At 46.6% G+C, this 24,070-nt stretch overlaps 1 protein-coding gene across 1 annotated transcript in view; it reads left to right on the top strand.

Annotated features, from left to right (window-relative positions):
* LOC141060798 (zinc metalloproteinase-disintegrin-like protein H3) overlaps window positions 1-24,070 on the top strand; it is a 187,038-nt gene that overhangs the window by 45,857 nt on the left and 117,111 nt on the right. Inside the window, exon 2 of the mRNA XM_073557153.1 lies at window positions 14,639-14,718. Coding sequence (XP_073413254.1) covers window positions 14,639-14,718 — 80 coding nt within the window. The remainder of the gene's footprint in view (window positions 1-14,638; window positions 14,719-24,070) is intronic.

The raw sequence follows: 24,070 nt of genomic DNA on the forward strand, positions 1-24,070 counted from the left end.
TGCTGAAATTCAAAATCTCACTTATCCTCTCGTCACTTTTGTCACAGCTGTGCTATCGAGCCTGTGACATAGCGCTCAGATATCAGTGGGCCTCACACAATCCAAAAGTGTCCAGTGTCCACAAGTGTCTGCAGAAATTCAAAATCTCCCTTATCCTCTAGTCACTTTTGTCACAGCTGTGCCATCGAGCCTGTGACATAGCGCTCAGATATCAGTGGGCCTCACACAATCCAAAAGTGTCCAGTGTCCACAAGTGTCTGCAGAAATTCAAAATCTCCGTTATCCTCTCGTCACTTTTGTCACAGCTGTGCCATCGAGCCTGTGACATAGCGCTCAGATATCAGTGGGACTCACACAATCCAAAAGTGTCCAGTGTCCACAAGTGTCTGCAGAAATTCAAAATCTCCCTTATCCTCTAGTCACTTTTGTCACAGCTGTGCCATCGAGCCTGTGACATAGCGCTCAGATATTCAGTGGGCCTCACACAATCCAAAAGTGTCCAGTGTCCACAAGTGTCTGCAGAAATTCACAATCTCCCTTATCCTCTCGTCACTTTTGTCACAGCTGTGCCATCGAGCCTGTGACATAGCGCTCAGATATCAGTGGGCCTCACACAATCCAAAAGTGTCCAGTGTCCACAAGTGTCTGCAGAAATTCAAAATCTCCCTTATCCTCTCGTCACTTTTGTCACAGCTGTGCCATCGAGCCTGTGACATAGCGCTCAGATATCAGTGGGCCTCACACAATCCAAAAGTGTCCAGTGTCCACAAGTGTCTGCAGGAATTCAAAATCTCCCTTATCCTCTCGTCACTTTTGTCACAGCTGTGCCATCGAGCCTGTGACATAGCGCTCAGATATCAGTGGGCCTCACACAATCCAAAAGTGTCCAGTGTCCACAAGTGTCTGCTGAAATTCAAAATCTCACTTATCCTCTAGTCACTTTCATCACAGCTGTGCCATCGAGCCTGTCACATAGCGCTCAGATATCAGTGGGCCTCACACAATCCAAAAGTGTCCAGTGTCCAAAAGTGTGTGCAGATATTCAAAATCTCCCTTATCCTCTAGTCACTTTGGTCACAGCTGTGCCATCGAGCCTGTCACATAGCGCTCAGATATTCATTGGGCCTCACACAATCCAAAAGTATCCAGTGTCCACAAGTGTCTGCTGAAATTCAAAATCTCACATATCCTCTAGTCACTTTGGTCACAGCTGTGCCATCGAGCCTGTCACATATCGCTCAGATATTCATTGGGCCTCACACAATCCAAAAGTGTCCAGTGTCCACAAGTGTCTGCTGAAATTCAAAATCTCACTTATCCTCTAGTCACTTTGGTCACATCTGTGCCATCGAGCCAGTCACAAAGCGCTCAGATATTCATTGGGCCTCACACAATCCAAAAGTGTCCAGTGTCCACAAGTGTCTGCTGAAATTCAAAATCTCACTTATCCTCTAGTCACTTTGGTCACAGCTGTGCCATCGAGCCTGTCACATAGCGCTCAGATATTCATTGGGCCTCACACAATCCAAAAGTGTCCAGTGTCCACAAGTGTCTGCTGAAATTCAAAATCTCACTTATCCTCTCGTCACTTTTGTCACAGCTGTGCTATCGAGCCTGTGACATAGCGCTCAGATATCAGTGGGCCTCACACAATCCAAAAGTGTCCAGTGTCCACAAGTGTCTGCAGAAATTCAAAATCTCCCTTATCCTCTAGTCACTTTTGTCACAGCTGTGCCATCGAGCCTGTGACATAGCGCTCAGATATCAGTGGGCCTCACACAATCCAAAAGTGTCCAGTGTCCACAAGTGTCTGCAGAAATTCAAAATCTCCCTTATCCTCTCGTCACTTTTGTCACAGCTGTGCCATCGAGCCTGTGACATAGCGCTCAGATATCAGTGGGCCTCACACAATCCAAAAGTGTCCAGTGTCCACAAGTGTCTGCAGAAATTCAAAATCTCCCTTATCCTCTAGTCACTTTTGTCACAGCTGTGCCATCGAGCCTGTGACATAGCGCTCAGATATTCAGTGGGCCTCACACAATCCAAAAGTGTCCAGTGTCCACAAGTGTCTGCAGAAATTCACAATCTCCCTTATCCTCTCGTCACTTTTGTCACAGCTGTGCCATCGAGCCTGTGACATAGCGCTCAGATATCAGTGAGCCTCACACAATCCAAAAGAGTCCAGTGTCCACAAGTGTCTGCAGAAATTCAAAATCTCCCTTATCCTCTCGTCACTTTTGTCACAGCTGTGCCATCGAGCCTGTGACATAGCGCTCAGATATCAGTGGGCCTCACACAATCCAAAAGTGTCCAGTGTCCACAAGTGTCTGCAGAAATTCAAAATCTCCCTTATCCTCTCGTCACTTTTGTCACAGCTGTGCCATCGAGCCTGTGACATAGCGCTCAGATATCAGTGGGCCTCACACAATCCAAAAGTGTCCAGTGTCCACAAGTGTCTGCTGAAATTCAAAATCTCACTTATCCTCTAGTCACTTTGGTCACAGCTGTGCCATCGAGCCTGTCACATAGCGCTCAGATATTCATTGGGCCTCACACAATCCAAAAGTGTCCAGTGTCCACAAGTGTCTGCTGAAATTCAAAATCTCACTTATCCTCTAGTCACTTTGGTCACAGCTGTGCCATCGAGCCTGTCACATAGCGCTCAGATATTCATTGGGCCTCACACAATCCAAAAGTGTCCAGTGTCCACAAGTGTCTGCTGAAATTCAAAATCTCCCTTATCCTCTAGTCACTTTTGTCACAGCTGTGCCATCGAGCCTGTCACATAGCGCTCAGATATTCATTGGGCCTCACACAATCCAAAAGTGTCCAGTGTCCACAAGTGTCTGCTGAAATTCAAAATCTCACTTATCCTCTAGTCACTTTGGTCACAGCTGTGCCATCGAGCCTGTCACATAGCACTCAGATATTCATTGGGCCTCACACAATCCAAAAGTGTCCAGTGTCCACAAGTGTCTGCTGAAATTCAAAATTTCACTTATCCTCTAGTCACTTTGGTCACAGCTGTGCCATCGAGCCTGTCACATAGCGCTCAGATATTCATTGGGCCTCACACAATCCAAAAGTGTCCAGTGTCCACAAGTGTCTCCTGAAATTCAAAATCTCACTTATCCTCTAGTCACGTTGGTCACAGCTGTGCCATCGAGCCTGTCACAAAGCGCTCAGATATTCATTGGGCCTCACACAATCCAAAAGTGTCCAGTGTCCACAAGTGTCTGCTAAAATTCAAAATCGCACTTATCCTCTAGTCACTTTGGTCACAGCTGTGCCATCGAGCCTGTCACATAGCGCTCAGATATTCATTGGGCCTCACACAATCCAAAAGTGTCCAGTGTCCACTAGTGTGAGCAGAAATTCAAAATCTCCCCTGTCCTATAGACACCTTGTACCTTGTTTTACATTACTATATAGTTTGTTGGATTTTGTCTACATTTTTATAAAAAATGAGGAAGGCTGGTGGAAGAGGCCGTGGAATTGGGCGGGGGTTGGCAGCTGGTAATGATGGTGTTGGTGGTGGATCTGATGGTAGTGGCAAGAGCAAAATAGGACCGAATGCAGGAGGTGTTGAGCCTGCGTCATCGTCTGGCTCCATAAGGCTTCGAAGGCTTAGTTTTCTAGGAGTTGGCAAACCGCTTTTAAAGCCAGAGCATCAGGAAAAAGTTTTGTCTTACATTGCTGACTCAGCCTCCAGCTCTATAGCCTCCTTCTCTTCAGTTGTAAAAAGTAAAAGCACTGAGTCGTCATTGGAGGCTCATGTTCATGAACCACACCTTTTCTTGTGTCCTGCACCCCAACCAAGATTGAAGGATGACGCAGGCCATACTACTGATTACTCCATGGAACTGTTTTCACATACCATGCCTGGATTATCAAGTGAAATGGTGAATTACCCAGGCCAAGATGAATCTGACATGGAGTGCACTGATGTACAGCCGCTGATGGATGATTCTGCTGGTACATTCACTCAGAGCACTACATTGTCCTCGCAGTGTACAGAGCCAGATTCTGACCCTGATGAGACTCAGGTGCCCCTTCCCGCACACTATACCACCATACACGGTGACACAGAGGAAGGTGCACATGACATTGAAGAGGAGGTGATGGATGACCCAGTTGTTGACCCAGATTGGCATCCATTGGGGGAAGAGGGTGCTGCTACAATAGCTCAGATGAGGAGCATCCACAGCAGACATCGACATCGCAACAGCTGTTATCTGGCAGGCCTGGAGCACTCCAAAGACAGGTTCCAAAAATCAAAAGAGTTGCTGGACAGCTTGTCCAGAGGGTCAAAAGATCACAGCGTGCTAGGCCACAAAATGTCTGCCAAAGTAGGAAGATTGCAGTGTGGCACTTTTTTGAACAAAATCCTCATGATCAGGCCAAGGTTATCTGTAAGAAGTGCGCAAAGACCTTTAGCCGAGGGAAAAATCTGAAAAATTTGAATACCAGTTGCATGCTTAGACATTTAACCACCATGCACTTGCAAGCGTGGACACAACACCAAACCTCATGTGCAACTGATCACAATGAAGGTAGTCAGCAACGCTACATTGTTTCCCCAACTGTAAGCCCACCGGTTAGCACAGCAGCAAATGTTGAGGTGTCGTTGCAAGGCCACAGCAGTCAGGGAATCCCACTGTTATATCAACGAAAGACTGATTCTAGGCCATCAGAAAGAACACCAACTCCATCACCATCATCAACCCTCTCTCAGTCCGCCCTGTCCACCGCTACTTCCACCATATGCAGCTCTCAAGTCCAGCTCACCCTCCCAGACACTATGAGTAGGTCAAGAAAGTACTCAGTCTCTCATCCGCGTACACTGGGTTTGAACGCCCACATTGCCAAACTAATCTCGTTTGAGATGATGCCCTTTCGGTTGGTGGAAAGCGCAGCTTTCCGGGAACTCATGGCCTATGCAGTACCATGCTATGACCTACCCAGTCACCACTTCTTCTCTCGCAAAGCCATCCCAGCCCTCCACCATCATGTGAAAGACCGCATTGTCCATGCACTCAAGCAGTCAGTGAGCGGAAAGGTGCACCTCACAACTGATGCATGGTCCAGTCGGCATGGCCAGGGCCGTTACGTGTCCATCACTGCGCACTGGGTTAATGTGGTGGATGCAGGGTCCACAGGGGACAGCGGTGGTGGAACAGTGCTGCCTAGCCCACGGTATAGGAAACAGTTGGCTGTAGGCGTTCGACCCTCCTCCTCCTCCTCCTCTTCCAGAAGCGAAAGCTCGTCCACAGAGCGCAGTCGTACGAGCACTCCATCTGCAGCTGCCACTGTTGCACATGAGGTGTCCCCCTATCGAGCAGCTAGTGGAAAGCGTCAGCAGGCTGTGTTGCAGATGATGTGTTTGGGCGACAGACACACCGCCGAGGTGCTGGCAGAGTACTTTCAGCGACAAACTGAGTCATGGCTGGGCAGTGTACATCTTGAGGCAGGCAAGGTAGTTAGTGATAACGGGCGTAATTTTGTGGCAGCCACAGCCCTTTCAAAACTCGGCCACATACCTTGCTTGGCTCACACCTTGAACCTGGTGGTGCAGTGCTTCCTCAAAAATTATCCGGAGTTAACAGCCCTGCTCCAGAAGGTGCGAAGACTGTGCGCGCACATCCGCCGGTCGCCTGTACACTCCGTTCGTATGCAGAAGCTGCAGCGATTGCTCCACCTTCCCAACCACCGCCTCATTATCGACATTGCAACAATGTGGAACTCCACCCTGCACATGGTGGAGCGGCTGTGCGAGCAGAGGCAGGCCATAATGCATTTGTGGGAGGATACACGGCCAGGCACTTTGAGAGGAGACATGGAGTTGACCGGTGTGCAGTGGTCGAAGCTGAAAGACCTCTGTAAAGTCCTTCAGTGTTTTGAGGAATGCACACGGCTGGTAAGTGCAGACGACGCCATCCTAAGCATGAGCATCCCACTTATGCGTCTGCTCATGCAAACTTTGACGCACCTTAAGGAGCAGGCTTCTGCAGCCAATGTTGATGAGGAGGAAGAGGAGGAGGGAATCCTTGATGACATTCAGCCATTGTCTGCTCAGTGACCTCTCCTGGACGAGGTGGAGGAAGAAGAGGAGGAGGAAGAGGAGGATGATGGGGATGATTACTTAGGGGAGGAGGATGCATCTCGTGGGGCAAGTGAAAATGTTGGCGTGGCAAGGTCTGGTACAGGGTTTGTGCATGACTGGAGGGATGTGCATTTGCCAGAAAGTGCTCCTCCAACCAGCACTCGCAGTGCATCATTGACACCGGGAACATTGGCCCACATGTCAGATTATGCCTTGCAGATCCTAAAAAGGGACCCCCGCATTGCCAAAATGATGAACGATGACAACTACTGGTTGGCCAGCATCCTGGATCCACGCTATAAAGGCAAATTACAAAACATCATGCCACAGGAGAACCTTGACCTAATATTGGCTAATAAACAAGCAACTCTGGTAAATCGGTTGCTTGAGGCATTCCCAGCACACAGCAGCGGTGATGGTTCTCACACGAGCCGTACGGGCCGGGGTCAGCTTGGCAGAGGTGTTCGTGGTGCACACAGCAGAAGTGGCGTTGGAGACAGGGGTTTCATGACAATGTTGTGGACTGATTTTTCAAGTACCGCTCACACAACTGGTAATACTGCATCGATGGAAAGTGACAGGAGACAGCAGTTGTCAACTATGGTTACAAACTACTTTTCCTCCCATATCGATGTTCTCCCACACAGGTCATTCCCCTTTGACTATTGGGCCGCTAAACTGGACACCTGGCCTGAATTGTCACAATATGCCTTACAGGAGCTCGCTTGCCCAGCTGCAAGTGTGCTATCGGAAAGAGTCTTCAGTGCAGCTGGATCAATCCTGACAGAAAAAAGGACCCGTCTGTCAACCCAAAATGTGGATGATCTAACCTTCATTAAAATGAACCACGCATGGGTTTCCAAGGATTTTGTCCCACCTTCCCCTGATGACACATAGGGTGACAGAAAAATGGCTTGCTTTGGTCCACCTCTTCCTGGGACTTGACCTATTTCACCTTTTGCATCAGCTGAATGTCCAACATCAACATATGCCACTTTCTAAAACACCCTAACTGTGCTGCCTCCCCCCCCCCATGGCCGGGGTCACCACCTAGCGCACGACACCGTGCGAGTGCCGTTGCCCTGGACAGGTGGGTAGGCCGACTCTTGGGCGCGGGCACTGGCACAGGGTCCCTCATAGTGCAATCAAGTGTCTCTGACGGTGGTGGTGCACACCCGCCGTCAGACACACCGCCGTACTATGAGGGGCCCAGTGCCAGTACCGACGCCCACGAGTGGGCCCCCCTTGCTTGGGCGGGGCCCCAGCATTTGCAATCTTTACCTCTCCCTGCTCCTCCGCTGTGTAGTCTGGGCCGTCAAATCCATACTGGGCCTAACACCGTCTGAGCCTGCCTCCTGATGTATAGACATATATTTTGAATGTGTACGCTATCCATACATGTTATCTGGGGATACGGTACCCTTTCTCACCTTTGTGCAATCACGTGCAATCCATACTGGGCCTAACACTGTCTGAGCCTGCCTCCTGATGTATAGACATATATTTTGAATGTGTACGCTATCCATACATGTTATCTGGGGATACGGAACCCTTTCTCACCTTTGTGCAATCACGTGCAATCCATACTGGGCCTGACACCGTCTGAGCCTGCCTCCTGATGTATAGACATATATTTTGAATGTGTACGCTATCCATACATGTTATCTGGGGATACGGTACCCTTTCTCACCTTTGTGCAATCACGTGCAATCCATACTGGACCTGACACCGTCTGAGCCTGCCTCCTGATGTATAGACATATATTTTGAATGTGTACGCTATCCATACATGTTATCTGGGGATACGGTACCCTTTCTCACCTTTGTGCAATCACGTGCAATCCATACTGGGCCTAACACCGTCTGAGCCTGCCTCCTGATGTATAGACATATATTTTGAATGTGTACGCTATCCATACATGTTATCTGGGGATACGGTACCCTTTCTCACCTTTGTGCAATCACGTGCAATCCATACTGGGCCTGACACCGTCTGAGCCTGCCTCCTGATGTATAGACATATATTTTGAATGTGTACGCTATCCATACAAGTTATCTGGGGATACGGAACCCTTTCTCACCTTTGTGCAATCACGTGCAATCCATACTGGGCCTGACACCGTCTGAGCCTGCCTCCTGATGTATAGACATATATTTTGAATGTGTACGCTATCCATACATGTTATCTGGGGATACGGTACCCTTTCTCACCTTTGTGCAATCACGTGCAATCCATACTGGGCCTAACACCGTCTGAGCCTGCCTCCTGATGTATAGACATATATTTTGAATGTGTACGCTATCCATACATGTTATCTGGGGATACGGAACCCTTTCTCACCTTTGTGCAATCACGTGCAATCCATACTGGGCCTGACTCCGTCTGAGCCTGCCTCCTGATGTATAGACATATATTTTGAATGTGTACACTATGCTATCCACACATGTTATCCGGGGATACGGTACCCTTTCTCACCTTTGTGTAATCACGTGTAATCCATACTGGGCCTGAGAACGGCTGGCGAGCTGTTAAGCAAGCTACAGCACCTGTGGTTTGCACATGTAAGTTTTTCATTTTTTCAGGAATGACGGTTAGGCCTAATTCCGGAACTGCGGTTGACCTGCACTTACTGGGAAATCATCGTTCGCGGGTAATAATTGTAATCACAGATCCCCATCACTAACGTTGTTCAGCGGGTTATCTGCACCTGTAAGCGACAAACGCTGGCCTTTTCAGTGTAGCGCACATGCAGCCACGGACATGTAAGGGCATGACACACCAGTTATTGGCCAATCTCATATGCCAGAGCCTCACGTGTCCCTCTAGTAAGCCGGACTCGGACCGCGGGGCATGACGGAGTCTCGTTCGTTAACGGAATTAAGCTTGCAATGTGTGCATCTGTTCTGTAGCTTGCATGGTTGAGGTTTCCCAGGTGGAGTCGAATTAAACCGTAGGCTCCACTCCTGGTGGTGCCCTTCTGGACATTCCTTTAAGGTTCAGCTTTGCAACCATACTGCCCACGTAAAACAAACACTTTGCCTTCATGAACGCTGTTTGGAGGGTCATGACTCATGGGAATAACGCCGCCCAATCAGTTAACCTGCTAGAGAGATCCTTCGTTGCTCCCAAGCATGACATCACACTCCCTAGGAGGAAGGTAATGCCACTGTGGCGACGGTACTCCTGGGGGCGACACAAGTGCACTGATGCCCAGCCACTGCTCGATGAATCTGCTGGTACATTGACCCAGACCACTACATTCCCCTCGCACGCTACACGGCCTGAATCTGACCCTGATGAAACTCAGGTTACCCTTCCCATATACAGTTCCATCTTACACGGTGACAAAGAGGAAGCTGCAGATGAAAGTGCAGGTTCGGCCCACCCGCCATCAGACACACCACTGTACTATCAGGGGCCCTGTGCCAGTGCCGTCGCCAACGAGTGGGCCCCCCCTGCTTGCTCAGGATCACAGCACTTGCAAGGTTGAAATACTGTGCAGTGAGATGGAAGATGGGAACGACGAGGAGTCCAGACTAGTACAGGGATTCCCTAGCGAGGAGACTTATTTCATTGTTTTCAATGTTGGGACAGCAATTTTTGGGGAGCACTATACTCTGGAGAATGATAGATGGGGCCCACCATACACTGGAACATTCCAAAGGTGAACATCAGACATTGGAGCAGCATTTACAGGGCCCATTATACACTAGAGCATTAGAAATGGGGCCCATTATGTTTGGAGCATTATTTGGGCCCATAAGACAGTGGAGCTTCATCCATGGGGACCAACATATACTGTAGCATTATGTGGAGCTCATCATATACTGTTTCAAACATTATATGGGACCAATGATTCTGTATGGAGAAATAGATGGGCCTTGTCATGAGCTGTAAAAAGTGAAGTATTTTTCATTGTACTATACCGCTATTTCTCTGCCGTATCGGAGCATCATGAGTTGTGGTATGTGTTAAAGGGGCGCTCTTTCGCCCAGGGCACATGAAAACCTGGAGCCAGCCCTCCCCCCCCACAACTGTTGCCAAATAACCCCCATTTTTCAGTGCGTTACTTGTATTATGAAGTTAATTAAGGTTGACAAGCTTAAGTAAGAAGAATTGATGCTTTTGGCATTCAAATGGGCACTGTTGGTGTGTTTCCTGTCCTCCTCTCACTGCCGACTTTTAGTCCCCATTGACTTACATTGGGTTTCGTGTTTCGGGACGACCCCGACTTTTCCCTATAATCGGACGATCTTGCTCGACCCGACTTTTGGAAAAGTCGGGTTTCACGAAACGAAACGCGACCCTAAAAAAACAAAAGTCGCTCAACTCTAGTTAACATGCCTACATGCCTAACAGGATGTGCCGACACTTGTTAGGATTCCTCATTGGCTGAATCAAATCAAACTGGGTCATAGCATTATGGGAACTTCCGATTCCGGTATTCGATATGCTAAAAGTATCGGAACTCAGTATCGGAATTCCAATACCGCGAATATCGGCCGATACCCGATATTTGCAGTATCGGAATGCTCAACACTAGTTGCGCGGCAACTGAAGGGGGCTTCCCACCAGAATGCCGATGAGGGGCAGACCGCATCCGCTGTGAGGGGAGCGACCGGCCGTGATGCGCAGAGGAAGGGCTGCATCGTGAGGGACTCACCTATACCGGCGGGCGCACAGGGAAGCGTGTGACCGACGGAGCTTCGCAGTTCGGACATCCAGGTGTCGGCTGACATCCAGAGAGGTGCACACTGGGCAGAGCATTGCAGCACAGCCATTCAGGTGACGGCGGCTGCTCAAAGAGGCACGTGCTGAGAGTGAATCCTACAGAGAGCTCTATTCTTTTGCTCCGCAGATAAATGGCCTAGGGCCTCAGCAGGTAAAACCGGAGACCGCTTGCTGCCACCAGAAGTAGGACCGTGTGCTGGGTGAAGACGCCAGCAGACACTCCTCCGACTGCCGCCAGCATCCTGCTACCCATGGAACCCCCAGCAAGTAACAGGCTGTGGAGCCAGAATAAGTGAAACTGTGAACCAGAGACTGTTTAGTTAAACAACTGTTATTCAGTTTAATTCTGTACCCTTTTACCCTGCCATCTCCCTGCGAGGAGTGCCCTACTGTTGATTAATTAAATATAGTTAACCTCTGCTCTGCAACATTTCTGTTACTGCATCCCAGCACCGGCATATTACACTGGGTAATATAATGGAGTGAAGCTCACTATTGTACTCACTATTTTTTACTTGTAGTAACATGACTCATGTAGTTTCATCTCTGCTTTCAGTCATATTGCTATACTAAGAGCTCGGCAATGGCTACAATGTGAGTTCATTTTTATTTTAGAGTTCCCTGCTACATACTACGAGGAACAATGATCTATCATATTGTCATAATGGAAGCAGGGATTATATCCTGTCATATTGTCAGACTGGTGATGTAATATACGTGAGATGTATCAAGGTTTGTGTACTATATAGATCATATATTCATAGCCATAGTGAGAGGGATTGGCGTACAGTGACATAATCGTTTTTCTACATACACAAATGTATTAATTATTCAAACAAGAAAAATGTAAATTGCTCAATACAACTAATATAACAAGTGATTTCTCCAAGTTATTTACACGTTCTTGACAAATGTTCTCAGTACTTAATAGAGCCTCTCTGGCTGTTATGACCTGCTGCAAGAGTAATGCATAGCCAGATACCATCTTCTGGCAGGTTCCTCATGGGAATAGTCTCTAGATCACTAATGTTCCTAGGTTGTAAAGAGAGTGCTCCAAAAAGTTAAGAGATCAATGCCTTGTATAAACAAAGAAAAAGACAAAAAATACACATACAAAGGCATTTAATGTTCATAGAGATGCAGCTGGGAGCAGAGTTCTAAAGTTTAAATTTATAGGAGCACTGGCTACACTACCCGGACGTGGCAGAAAGAGAAAGCCATCGCCGGCTGCTACCAGCTCAGTGACTCAGTGACACTTACAGTGAAGCATGACTATGGCCAATGATGCCTGCAATTAAGCATGGTGATGGCCCAATGAGGCCTTAAGTGAAGCATGCCGATGGCCCGATAATGCCTACAGTGAAGCATGGCGGTGTCTCGGAAATACTTTGTGGCTGCTTCACTCACTCTGGTAATGGAGACTTGCAGCATGTGGAGGGCAGGATTACTGAAGGAGCATGTGGTGAAAAATTCTATAGTGACTTACAGTCTGCACAGTAAAGCCTCACTCAGACATCCATATTTGTTCGCGTAAGTAAAAACGGTCTGAGTTTCAACAGTGTTTTGAATCCAAGTGTCATCGGTATTTGGTCAGTGTCAGTTTTTACCATCAGTGTTTTATCAGTGATTTTCACTCATGAAAAGATAAATTAATAACTTACATATCTTTTCTTATATATTACAATGTTAACGACAGACAGCACACAAATTGTACACTGATGCAATCCATGTGCTGTCCGTCATTTCCAAAGACCCATAAACTTGAATGGGTGACTTTCATTCTTGATTCCAATTGAAAACAGATATATCTACGTGATTTTTTTGCACACACACTATCCGCAAAAAAATTCAGACATTTGATACACGTTCTATTTGTGAAAATCTCAGCTGGAGCGCGTACTTTAAAACAAATTATATCTGAAAGCGGTATAAGGGACATTCTAAACACTGAATGTCTCCATCTCTGTTACTGCATGACATGCAGCTCTACCAACCCAAAAGAACAAGAAAAGTAAGCTCCAATATGCCAAAAACCATATAAATAAGCAACAAAAGTTTGAAGATTTTGTTGTGTGGATTGAAAAAACAAAACTGGATATTTTCAGACATATGGATCAGTGTTATATATGGAATAGGAAGAGTTAAACATAAGCTGAAAAGAACACATTACAGTCAAAAAGTGGCTAGGATCACTTAGCGTGGCTCTGGCTTGTCGATGTCTACAATGAAATATGGCAGTGACTCGTTGATGCCTACAGCGAAGTATAACAATGGTTTAGTGACACCTACAATAAAGCATGGTAGTGACTAAGTCTGACACCTACAGTGAAGCATGGTGATGGCATGATGATGCCTACAGTGAAGCATAGCGGTGGCTTGGTTATGCTTTATTGCTGCTTCCATCCTTCTGGCACTGGAGACCGGCAGCATCTGAAGGACTAGAATGGACTCAATAAAGTATCATGAAATCCTCTGATAAAATGTCATGTTTTCTATGAGGAAGCTTCTGTGAAGTTATGACATCAATGAAACTTACAACAGGACAATGGTTCACCAAGACTTGGTTTCAAAAGAAATTCCAGAATATTCTGGAGTGGCCATCACAGTCACTTGACTTGATCACCATATAAAATCTTTCTTTGGATATCAAGAAGTTGATTGAAGAATGAAAACTGCATTATTAGCAAACTGAAGGCCACTGTTCATAAGTATTGGGCTAAGATTCCCCAGGAATGCTGCTAGAACTGATGTCTGACTGTGCATTACAGCTGCAACAGGTCATAAGGGGTGAATAATACTGTAACTGCAGCAGTCAGTAAGGCTAGTTTCACACTAGCGTTCGGCAGAGCTGCGGAGGGCTACGTAGTTCCCCCCATGAAGCTCCGCCCACTGTCACACCTCCTCTGGTCAACTCCGCCTACATCTGCATGTGGCCTGCATACCTATCTTTAACATTGGGTACGCAGGCCATGCGGATGTATGCGGATGCCTCCGCATGCGTCGTTTTGATGATGCGGCGACCGCAACAAATTGCAACACGTTGCGTTCGACGCGGGTCACTGCAGAGTCAAAACGACGCAAGCGGACGCATCCATTCACGTGGCCTGCGTACCTAATGTTAAAGATAGGTATGCAGGCCACATGCAGACGTAGGCAGAGCTGACCGGAGGAGGTGCGCCAGTGGGCGGAGCTTCACAGAGGAACTACACAGCCCTCCGCAGCTCTGCCGAACGCAAATGTGAAGCCGGCCTAAAAGTGGCATTTTGAGATAAATTTGGAGAAACCTCTTGTTTTCTTAGCTATGGTGTTTTTATTTGATTAGGTTATTGCAAACAGAAGAAAGTTTGTAAATTTTACTAAGGCCTCTTTCACACATCAGTTTTTCAGATCGGACGCTTCCGGCTTTTTGCCACAATGAATGTCTATGGGCGACGGAATGCGCCGGATCCAGAAAAAGACGGATCCAGCCACCGGATCCATTTTTTTAAGTCTGCACATGCTCAGATCCAATTGGCCAGCCCCCAGGAAACAGATATAACCTGGTAGATGGATCCGGCAGAAAAACAGATCCGTTTCTACAGTTCTCCAAAATTTATGCCGGATCCGTTTTTTCTAAAAATAGCCGGATCCTGCCTGACGGCAAAAAACTGATGTGTGAAAGTAGCCTAATAATCTCAACTTACAATGGGGGTTATTAAACTCTGCAACTGTCTCTATCGTCTCACGAGTAGGTGACATTTTCTTATCTCAGTCCAGTCATTGTATAATAAATACCTGATAATTTTTATATTTATTTCTTCATAGCATTTAATGTACCTGAGGGTCAGAAATACGAGGTGGTGGTTCCTGAGAAAGTCCATTCCCAGCACAAGCGTGATACGCAGGTAATTCACATTCGCCTCTCCTATCCGTAATCTCAGATCTCAACGTAAAGTCGTTCTCTGCTCCTGTTTCCTTTTACAGCATGGCGGTGGCTCGGTTCATAAATGGGCAGTTTCCTTTTACAGGAGGTCCACTAGGACTGCACAGGGTCAAGAAGACATTACTTCTTATACAGACTTACATATTTAGCAGAAGTTAACTTGACAAATAAAGCTCCGCCTTAGCTAGTATTGCTGAAGCCATTGACTGATGTCAAGTGTGTGATCACATTGGACTTTGTTGTGCCGTGACGTCCCAGTGATTTCTGTGTTAAGGTACACTTTGCTACATCTGTATCTAGAAGAAGAATGTGATATGAGGATGTCTACGTTTCAAACATATGGATGCTCAGCTGCTTTAGAAGCGATCCCCAATATCTTAATGGAGAATCTCAAACACTTGGAGACAACTCAGAACATTCTTGAGTATGTGTCAGAAAGAAGTTTTATTTTTCTCATTGAGGGTAACAAGGATTTGGCTGGCTGGATTTTTGCCCGTCCATTTCAAGAAGTCATTGCTCCAGAGTAAGCTTTCTTACATAAAACACACAGCATCCAGTTATTCTCGAACTTTACATGGTCCCAGGTGTGGGTAGTTCCACTTCTGGTTTGCATTCCCAGCAGGAGACAGCTAAGGCCTCTTTCACACATCCGGTTTTCGCCGTCAGGCGAGATCCGGCATGTGTGTGTTAAAACGGATCCGGGTCTTTTTACAGCCAGATGCAGTTTTTTCTCATAGATCATAACATGCGCCGGATCGCGCCGCATGTGCCAGCGTTTGTTCCGTTTTTTGCCGGATCCAGCGAAAACATGGTGTCCGGCGGCCGGACAGAATGCATGCTGTAGCGTTTTTTTGTCCGGCGTAGAAAGCCGGACAAGCGTGGATGTGGCGCTCCTGGCACTTTGTCACAATGAAAGCAAATGAGGACTTCCGGCCGCCGGATCAGTCTTTCGCCTGATCCGGCCACCGCTTTCCGGCATTTTCCCTCTGCGCATGCCCGGATCTCTCTCTCCTTACCCCGCTCAGCACTGCGCGACTTCGTTTCATCCTCAGTGCGACTCATCATGCCCATAACAGAGCGCCGGAACTTCAGACGCATCTCTCTCCGATGCATCCGTTCTGGGCCGCTTCTGGCACTCCGGCTTTTCGCCGCACGCCGCCGGAATAGCAAAAGCGGATGTGTGAAAGTAGCCTTACTCTGTTGGCAGATGACCTGTGATGTGAGTGGAGGGGACTGGCTGACTGCTTCATTCAAAATCTAAGCGAGACCCTTCTCTGTTACAAAGAAGGAGGCTGACTTAGCTGATGAAATGAACTTCCAGCCAGCCCCCTTCACTTACAAGACAGGTCAAGAGCAGACCCATAAAAGTCTTTTCTGCGTTAAGTACAAATGGGAAGTAGATTTGCTAGTACTTTTTATAAGGAACACATCTAAGTAGTATTGGTAATAAAGCAGAGCAGAGCTTGTCTCGGAATCCTGTGTGGAATTGTGGTGAGCGGTGAAGCAGAGATTAGCAATGTAGCTAAACTGGGGGGACCTAGGGACTCAATGGAACAAGAGAGCTTAAGGATGTAGCAAAGCTCAGAAATGTAGCCATGCTGTATATAATAAGTGGTTTAATGTACAGTTTAGCAGAACTCAGCAATGTAGCAGAGTTGAGTAGGTCAATGTGGAAATGTAACAGAGCTCTGAAATGTGTCATGAAACTGTACCAAGATTTCACAGGGCAATGGACTTCTTTCCCGTCCCTCAAGCTAGGGGATCCCTGGGCTATCCCCGTTACCCAGATAACCCCAGATGTTGGAAATGCTGGGGCCTCGTTCTTTGCTATACTCCTAAATGCACACTGACTTGTTTCCTTCCCCACTCAGGGATGTATGACACAGACCTGTATAGGATAACACAAACCAGACAGACAGGGGAAACAGGCGGGAATTAAAGGAAACTATAATCATACAAATACACTCTCACAACAACAGAGTGAAAATCAAAGGGAACAGTAGGAGGGACAAACCGAATGGGAAGAGGATAAGGATAAGCACACAATACCAAAGCCACGCAGATGTAATGTAACAAGGTGGCACAGGGTGGTAGTCATAGGCGAGTCCACTATTTCACAGTCAATGAGCACCCTGGCCCCTTGCATATAGAAATGGCCGGAGTGAGCCTCCCAACCCCCTGGAGGAGGCGTGGGCGGAGGCCAACATGACGGGGGGTTGGAAGTTAGTGAGGGAAGGGGAAGGGTTAAAGGGGAGGGGGAGCTAAGGGGTATTTAAGACAGGGTCTGGGGGGTGCCCGCCCTCTGTTCCTGTTTTCCCAGCTCCTGAACAGTCCCACAACTTACCGGGATGTCGGGAGTGGACCAGGCCCTGGATAGTCTGCGGGCGGCAGCGGCAGGGCAGCTTCCTGGCTGGCTGGAGGCGCAGGTGGCTGGCCTGCTTCAACAAGTGCCGGGGCAGGCCGAGGTGAGGGAACGGAGGTCCAGGCAGGCGCGGCCTCCAGAGCGGCTATCCCCCTGACACTGCTCCCCGGGCCTCGCGTCGCCGTCGGAGCCCCTCCCGGGACCCTCCAGGCCGCGCGATGCTGCCTTCCCCGTCTGGGGGTGCGCGGCCTGGGAGGAATCCTCACACGCGGCGAGGCCCTGCGGCGGCGTCCGGACCTTCGCCCCGGGGCAGGAAGGGGGCGGGGCCGGCGCGCGCCTGACATCCGGCAGCACCAGGTCCTTCGGGGGGCCGCAGCCGTGGTGGACGGGCCGCGCGGCCTGCCTCAGCGGGCGCTTCGGCTGCCGGCAGAGTGGCTGCCTGCCAGGCGGCAGGGCCGGGTCGGGTCGCGTCCCCCAGCGGTGGGGGGGAACTAGTTGGAACGGGGGGGCGCTGCTGCGGTGCCCCTGCAGCGGCGCTTGCCTCTGACCCCCCGAGGATGTGCCACAGCCCTATGGCTGCAGTGGGACCGGAGGGCAGCCCGGCGGGGTCGGGGCCGGCTGCCAGAAGATTGGAGCGGAGGACACTGTCGGGATCCCTGAGCGACCGGGTGCCTCGCAATGGATTGGCTGAAATGACTCTCGGCGGGGGGGGGCAGGAACCTTCATATGTGGGGGTGCCGCGGCCCAGTTCCATCGGGGGGTTCAGGCCTCCTACCCCGGCTCAGTCTGCAGGGGTGTTCGGGCCGCAACAACGAGGCGGTGAGTTCGCCGCCGGGAGGCGAGAGGTCCATGAGGCGTCTGGGGATCCAGCATTTCCGGCTGGAGGGCACACAGCCCCCTCGCAGCCTGGTGAGTATGCGTCTATGTCCCCTGTTTGTCACCCGCTTTTGTCTTCGTCAGTGGTGGTAGGGGGCCCCTTAGCAGAGTCCGGGGGCGGTGGGGTTGAGGCTGGGTTGAGCAGTTCAGGGTCGGCCGGGGGAGTATGTGATATGTTGGCGGATGTGCGCAGCTTGCTTTTACGTCTGGAGCAGGGTTTTGTGGGGTCGTCACCGGTAGCAGCGTGGGTTGGGCCACAGGGTGGCGGGTTGGCGAGTCAGGGCGCGGCTGCGTCGGGCCCTTGTGTTGGCACGCCGGTGTCAGTGTCGGTGCAAACCGAGAAGGAAAAGGAGTGTCGTGTGCATCTGGATGATCGGGTGCATGGCGAGGTGTATGTGTGTTTTAAAGGTTCGTTGGGGGCCCATCTGAAAAAGGAGGTGAAAGAGCGGATTTGGAAGGATGAATATGTGGAAATATTTTCGCTATTGCCTCTTGAGAAGTTTAATTTGGACAAAAGTAAGAAAGAGGATAGCAAAAAGGAAGAGGAGGAAAAGCGGAGGTGGCGCTTGATTCCTCAGACATTTGTAAATTGGCAGCAGGCGTTTGCCATTTTGGCGAGTGTAATCGGGGAACAGGCCCCTGATAATTGCTCCGCGTTATTTTGTTATTTGGATGCTATCGGGGAGGCTTAGGCTACTTTCACACATCAGGTTTTCGGCGTCAGGCGCGATCCGGCGTCGTGCCGGAATGCCGGATCCGGCAAATGTTTTGTAAAACCTGATGTGCCGGATCCGGTTTTCTGCCGGATCTGTCTTGTTCTTGACAGACAAAACCGGATCCGTCTCATCCGGTTCATCCGTTTTTCTATCCGTTTTTCGACGGATTACGCCGGATCCGGTTTTTAAAATTGACCCTTGTGGCCTTCCGAACGGGATTGGCTACTGGAAAACTATATATAGCATGTTCCTACAGCCCTTCTTTGACAGGTTGTAGAGAAGAAAGTGCAGGTTGGAGAGAAGAGCAAGTTACTGGCGAAGATGGATGTTGTCATTGGAAATATTACCACTAGAAGTTCTGTGACGGTTTCAGTAATGAGGGACAATTTTGCACTATACTTTATGTCACCTCAAGGCAGAGTACACTGGCAGGATGACAGAGTGTGAAAGATTTGTGCCCTAACCAAACTTGTGTACCTTCTGGACCAACAGTATATACCTTTGCCAACCAAAGTTGGCTATCTTGTCATGGTCTTACTATTTTTAGCTTTAGGCCACAGGTGTGTACCTGGTTGTGTTTTATGCAAAGTATTTCACCTTTTAACAAAAGTTGTGTACATTGTTAGGAAATCACCAACAATAAACACAACTTTTTAGGTGAAATACTTTGCTTCAAACACAACCAGGAACACAACTGTGGCAAAAAGCTAAAATTTACCCACAGTTATATACCTGGTTTTGAATACCTTTTTACCTTTGAAATACCCTGTATTTAACCTTTTTTTAAAACATAGTTCGCCGCAGAAAGAAATGACAGACAACCATTGTGAAAAGATAATTTAACTTTTATTTAACATTTTTTTTTTTTTGTAAAATGTTTTTAAAGTGCAAAAAACTTTTTTAATAAAGGTTTTAAACCCAATGGGCATTTTTATTAAAAAACACACATTACAAATCTGTGTAGTGTGGGGTGGAAATACTGCTGGAGGGGCTGCGGGACACTTCGACACTGGGTGTGTGGAGAGAGGACTGGGATCGTGGTGGGGAAGGAACAGTTAGAGGTGAAGGTGTGGAAAAACCTACAGAATGGGTGGACATGTGGGAGGCAGAAGAGTTGGTGGGCGGTGGAGTGGAGGGTTGGGCAGGGACTGTAGGAGCAGATGATGTTGATGGAAAGTTGTATGGGGAAGGAGTTTGGTACGGGGAAGGAGTTTGGTACGGGGAAGGAGTTTGGTACGGGGCAGGTTGCTGGAAGTGGGGAGATGTCTGGTACTGGGGAGGTTGCTGGTACTGGTGAGGTTGCTGGTATGTAATAGGAGGGGGAGGATGGAAAGTGGCTGGAGGGGGTGCAGATGTAATAGGAGGGGGAGGATGGAAAGTGGCTGGAGGGGGTGCAGATATAATAGGAGGGGGAGGATGGAAAGTGGCTGGAGGGGGTGCAGGTGGAGGAACTACAGTGGTGGGAGGTGGAGGTTGGGAGGTAACCTGCTGTAGAGCACCGTGGCACGAATGCATTACATGCATCTGCTGGGTAGGAGATAGTGTTGCCATGCGCTCCACAACAGACCTGAAAAAGGTGTGGTTTGGCGAAGATCTTGCTTCTGAATGCATGGTTTGCAGAAGTGTCTTCACCTCCAGAATGCTGGAGTTGATCTGCTGAAAGCCTGCGGAGATTTGCTCTGACAAGACTTTTAGACAGTTCTGGAAAGATGCATTCAGATGCAAGAACTCTTGCGCATAACTCTTTTCCTGACCCCTCTGCCGCTGTCGCCCAGTACCCGCAGGTGTACTAGAGGTGGCAGGGGCAGAAGGGTGGGGTAAAGGGAAAGCGATCTCCTCACCAGTAGCTTCATGTAATGTAGGCGGCCACGATGCTCCTGTGCTGGTGGATGGGACAGATGGGTCGAATGTGTGGGAAGGCTGGGAAGGTGCAGATGTACCGGGGCGGTCGAAGTGTCCCTCGGTGCCGGTCTCCTCAGGGATCGCCTCAGAAGGGTCCAATCGTGCAGGCTCCCGAGTGCTGCTCACCGTGCTGTGGAATAAAGAGAAAAAAAAACAATTAAAATACTGACATGGTATGGCCCTGGCTGAAAAAAAAAAGTTACATCTAACATTTTTTTTCACATGTGGTGTGTAATATTTACCTTCTAGTGACCATTGTTTCCCGGAGGAACGACAGGGCTTGTGCGTACTTGTACTTGCTCCTGCGTCCTCCAGATTCACTCGGGGCCCGCATCTCTTTATTGAACTCCTTCTTGAAACGATCCCTCACAGACCGCCACCGATTCACAATTCTGTTCCCTGAAACGAGAAAGGAGTGGTTAGTATACAACATCAGTGTTTGTAAAATAATGCTTATCCTGTAAAATACTCAGGACTAGTTACCAGATAAAAATATAGTGGTTTATTTGGATTCTTCCATCAAAGAAAGGTTATTACAGAAAAACAGGTGAATAAAAATAGGTGAAAGAGAGATTGTCCATTGTTCATAGCAAAGCAACATGTATTCTTCTTCTCTCCGAGATCCTGAATAGCAAATGGCTGCTGTCTCTCAGTTCGGCTTCTCACATCGCTGTCAAGTAATATACCAGCTGTTATGTCATGTCATGGCCCAACACAGGCGACATCTTCGTGTCTGTCTCTCATGATGGTGAGGGAAGAAGACAGCGACCTCTACAGTTAGCCATGAATTATATACGTCTCTTGAAGCACGTGATCTCGGTATATATGGAGTTTGACATTTACCTCAAGGCTAAACTTAAATATGTAGTGAGCTGACATTTCTACCATGAGCCAAGCTTAAAAATAGCCTATGTCATATAAGCTAAAGCAATCTACAGAACTGGGTGTAATAAGAAATATTTAACGAATTATTAATATTTAACAATTCCCCCTTTTGAGGGAGACAGACATTAATTGGAACCCTCAAAATATAATGAGATCTTTTTTCTTCTTTTCTGACAAAATAATTTAATATCAATAATAATAATAATAATAATAATAATAATAATAATATCAGATTACCGTTATAAGTACTCAATGACATAATTGATGTGAATTCATGTTATGGTAAGCCGTGAACAATATTCATATAAAATATGTATAATTATACTTCCCTAAGTCTAAATTGAAGCATCTCAGGTTCAGTCATCATCTGGTGTCATCTGGTCTTCATTTTGATGTCTTCTGTCTTCTTCTTGGTTCTTTTAAAAATACAGTTTTTCTCTAGCATATAGATGTTGTAGAAATCGTGTTGTATATAAAATCAAAGTCTATAGATGAAATGCAGCTTTAATATCTGTGCAGTGTCATCTTTAAAAACCTGGGCTTACATTGGCTCGCCTTGGATATTCTGGAATCCTCCATCGGTACTGGTCTTTGAACAGGTGTGACGTCTTTGGTCAGCAAAGCAAGGGTTAAAATGACTCTTCCTTGCTAAACATAGCACCATAACCAGTCCTTGTCCTAATGCACAGGACATATGTCAGGGTTAATTACCTTCATTGTTCACCAGCTTTACATTGAAGCTTTACAGGTGATTGAAAACCTCTGGAACTTGATAAGAACGTGATAACACAGTTCATCTCAGCATCATAGGATCATCATTTGTAGATTGTAAGCTTGCGAGCAGGGACCTCACTCCTAATGTCATTGTTTGAATTGTCTTAACTTGTATTGAATTTATTGTCTGTACATGTCCCCGCTTAATTGTAAAGTGCTGCGGAATATGTTGGCGCTATATAAATAAAAATTATTATTATTATTATTATTATTATCATCGTCCTCTGGTTGTCAGGTTAGACACTTTAATTGTGACTGTCAGTGGTGGATACTGCACTTGTGATTGACAGTGGTGGATACTGCACTTGTGACTGTCAGTGGTGGATACTGCACTTGTGACTGTCAGTGGTGGATACTGCACTTGTAATTAACACAGTTCATTTCTCAGAAGTCATAGCTTTGTTACCTTCTGGGACTTCTGGATAGCGACATTCTTCTTCTTGCAACTGATAAGAATCAATTTTAATATGAAAAGTCTTTATTAACGTAATTTCAGTATCTTGCTTGAAGTCTTCATTCCCTATTCTATACCAAATCTGGTAATTTTCCTATCCTATAATATCACAGCGTACCATAGCAATCAGTAATATCCATATAATTATTATCAGAATTTGTACTGTATATGGATTTCAATGTTTGAAATAATAAACCAATAATAAGTGATAATACATTATTATCCATATTTTTTTCATGTGATAGAACATTTTTTTTATGTCTTAGGTGTAATTACCTTTTTCAACCCATAGGTGTCACTGTGTTTTATGTAACCAGTGTTTTCATCTTTATTAATAAGGAATATATTTATTATACTAATAATATGTAGGAATGTAAAGCCATGAACCAAAATAAGAATATATGAGTGAGCGAATGAATGAATAAAAGAATTGTTGCATATAACTCAGAAGTGAAACATTTTCCTTAGTAAAAGAACCATATAATTGCTATATTTAATGAAGCAATATTCTCAGTAGACATTACCCCACCAAATATTGGTGAAAGAATTAAAAATAATGAAAAATAAGAATAAAAATAAAAATAAGAATAAGGCCTTTATGTTGATGCAGAGTAGTTATGTCTTCAGTAACATATACCCTTAATATTTCCATGATCTGGATTATTTCATAATTGTCATAAACTTGTGTTACCAAAATATTCAAATTATGCAACTTTGCATGTAATTCCTCTTAGTGTAAAGAAATGACTCTTTATAATACTTGTTATTATACCCAATACTTATACCATTGTACCTTATTAATATTTTTTCCTATTAAAATGTGTGAAGAAGAGGTATTAATCAAATGTGATGATGTAGTCAGGATCAAAAACATATTTTCCCCCTTAATACCAAAAAATATTGTTCTATGAAATAATTCATTTATCAAAACCAAAATTAAAAATAATTAATGTATAAATTATGTGAATTTATACTTGCTTATACCATTTATTTGTCTGAAGATGTGTAACCATCAAAATTAATTTGAATATCATAAAATTATCCTTTGGAAAAATTAATTTGCATAAACCATTTTGATGTGCGATTGCACTTATCCACTATTAACTAAATCAAGAAATAATAATTACTATAGAAATATAGAAATATATGTTGTATAGATAATATTTCATTATGTATCTTAATATTCTAATAATTTAACTGATCTGCATATTTCTCCTAAAGATAAAAGCTTTTGGGGTTTTTTTTTTTTCTTTCTCTCATGCATTCAGGATCCTGAGGCCTCACAAACGTATCACATCACTCGCTCAGCAGCTGCTCATACACTCAGTCACTGTCACTCAGACTG

The sequence above is a fragment of the Dendrobates tinctorius genome, unplaced genomic scaffold (genome assembly GCF_039654945.1).
Source record: "Dendrobates tinctorius isolate UK_male_01 unplaced genomic scaffold, ASM3965494v1 ptg000245l, whole genome shotgun sequence".
Lineage (NCBI taxonomy): Eukaryota > Metazoa > Chordata > Amphibia > Anura > Dendrobatidae > Dendrobates > Dendrobates tinctorius.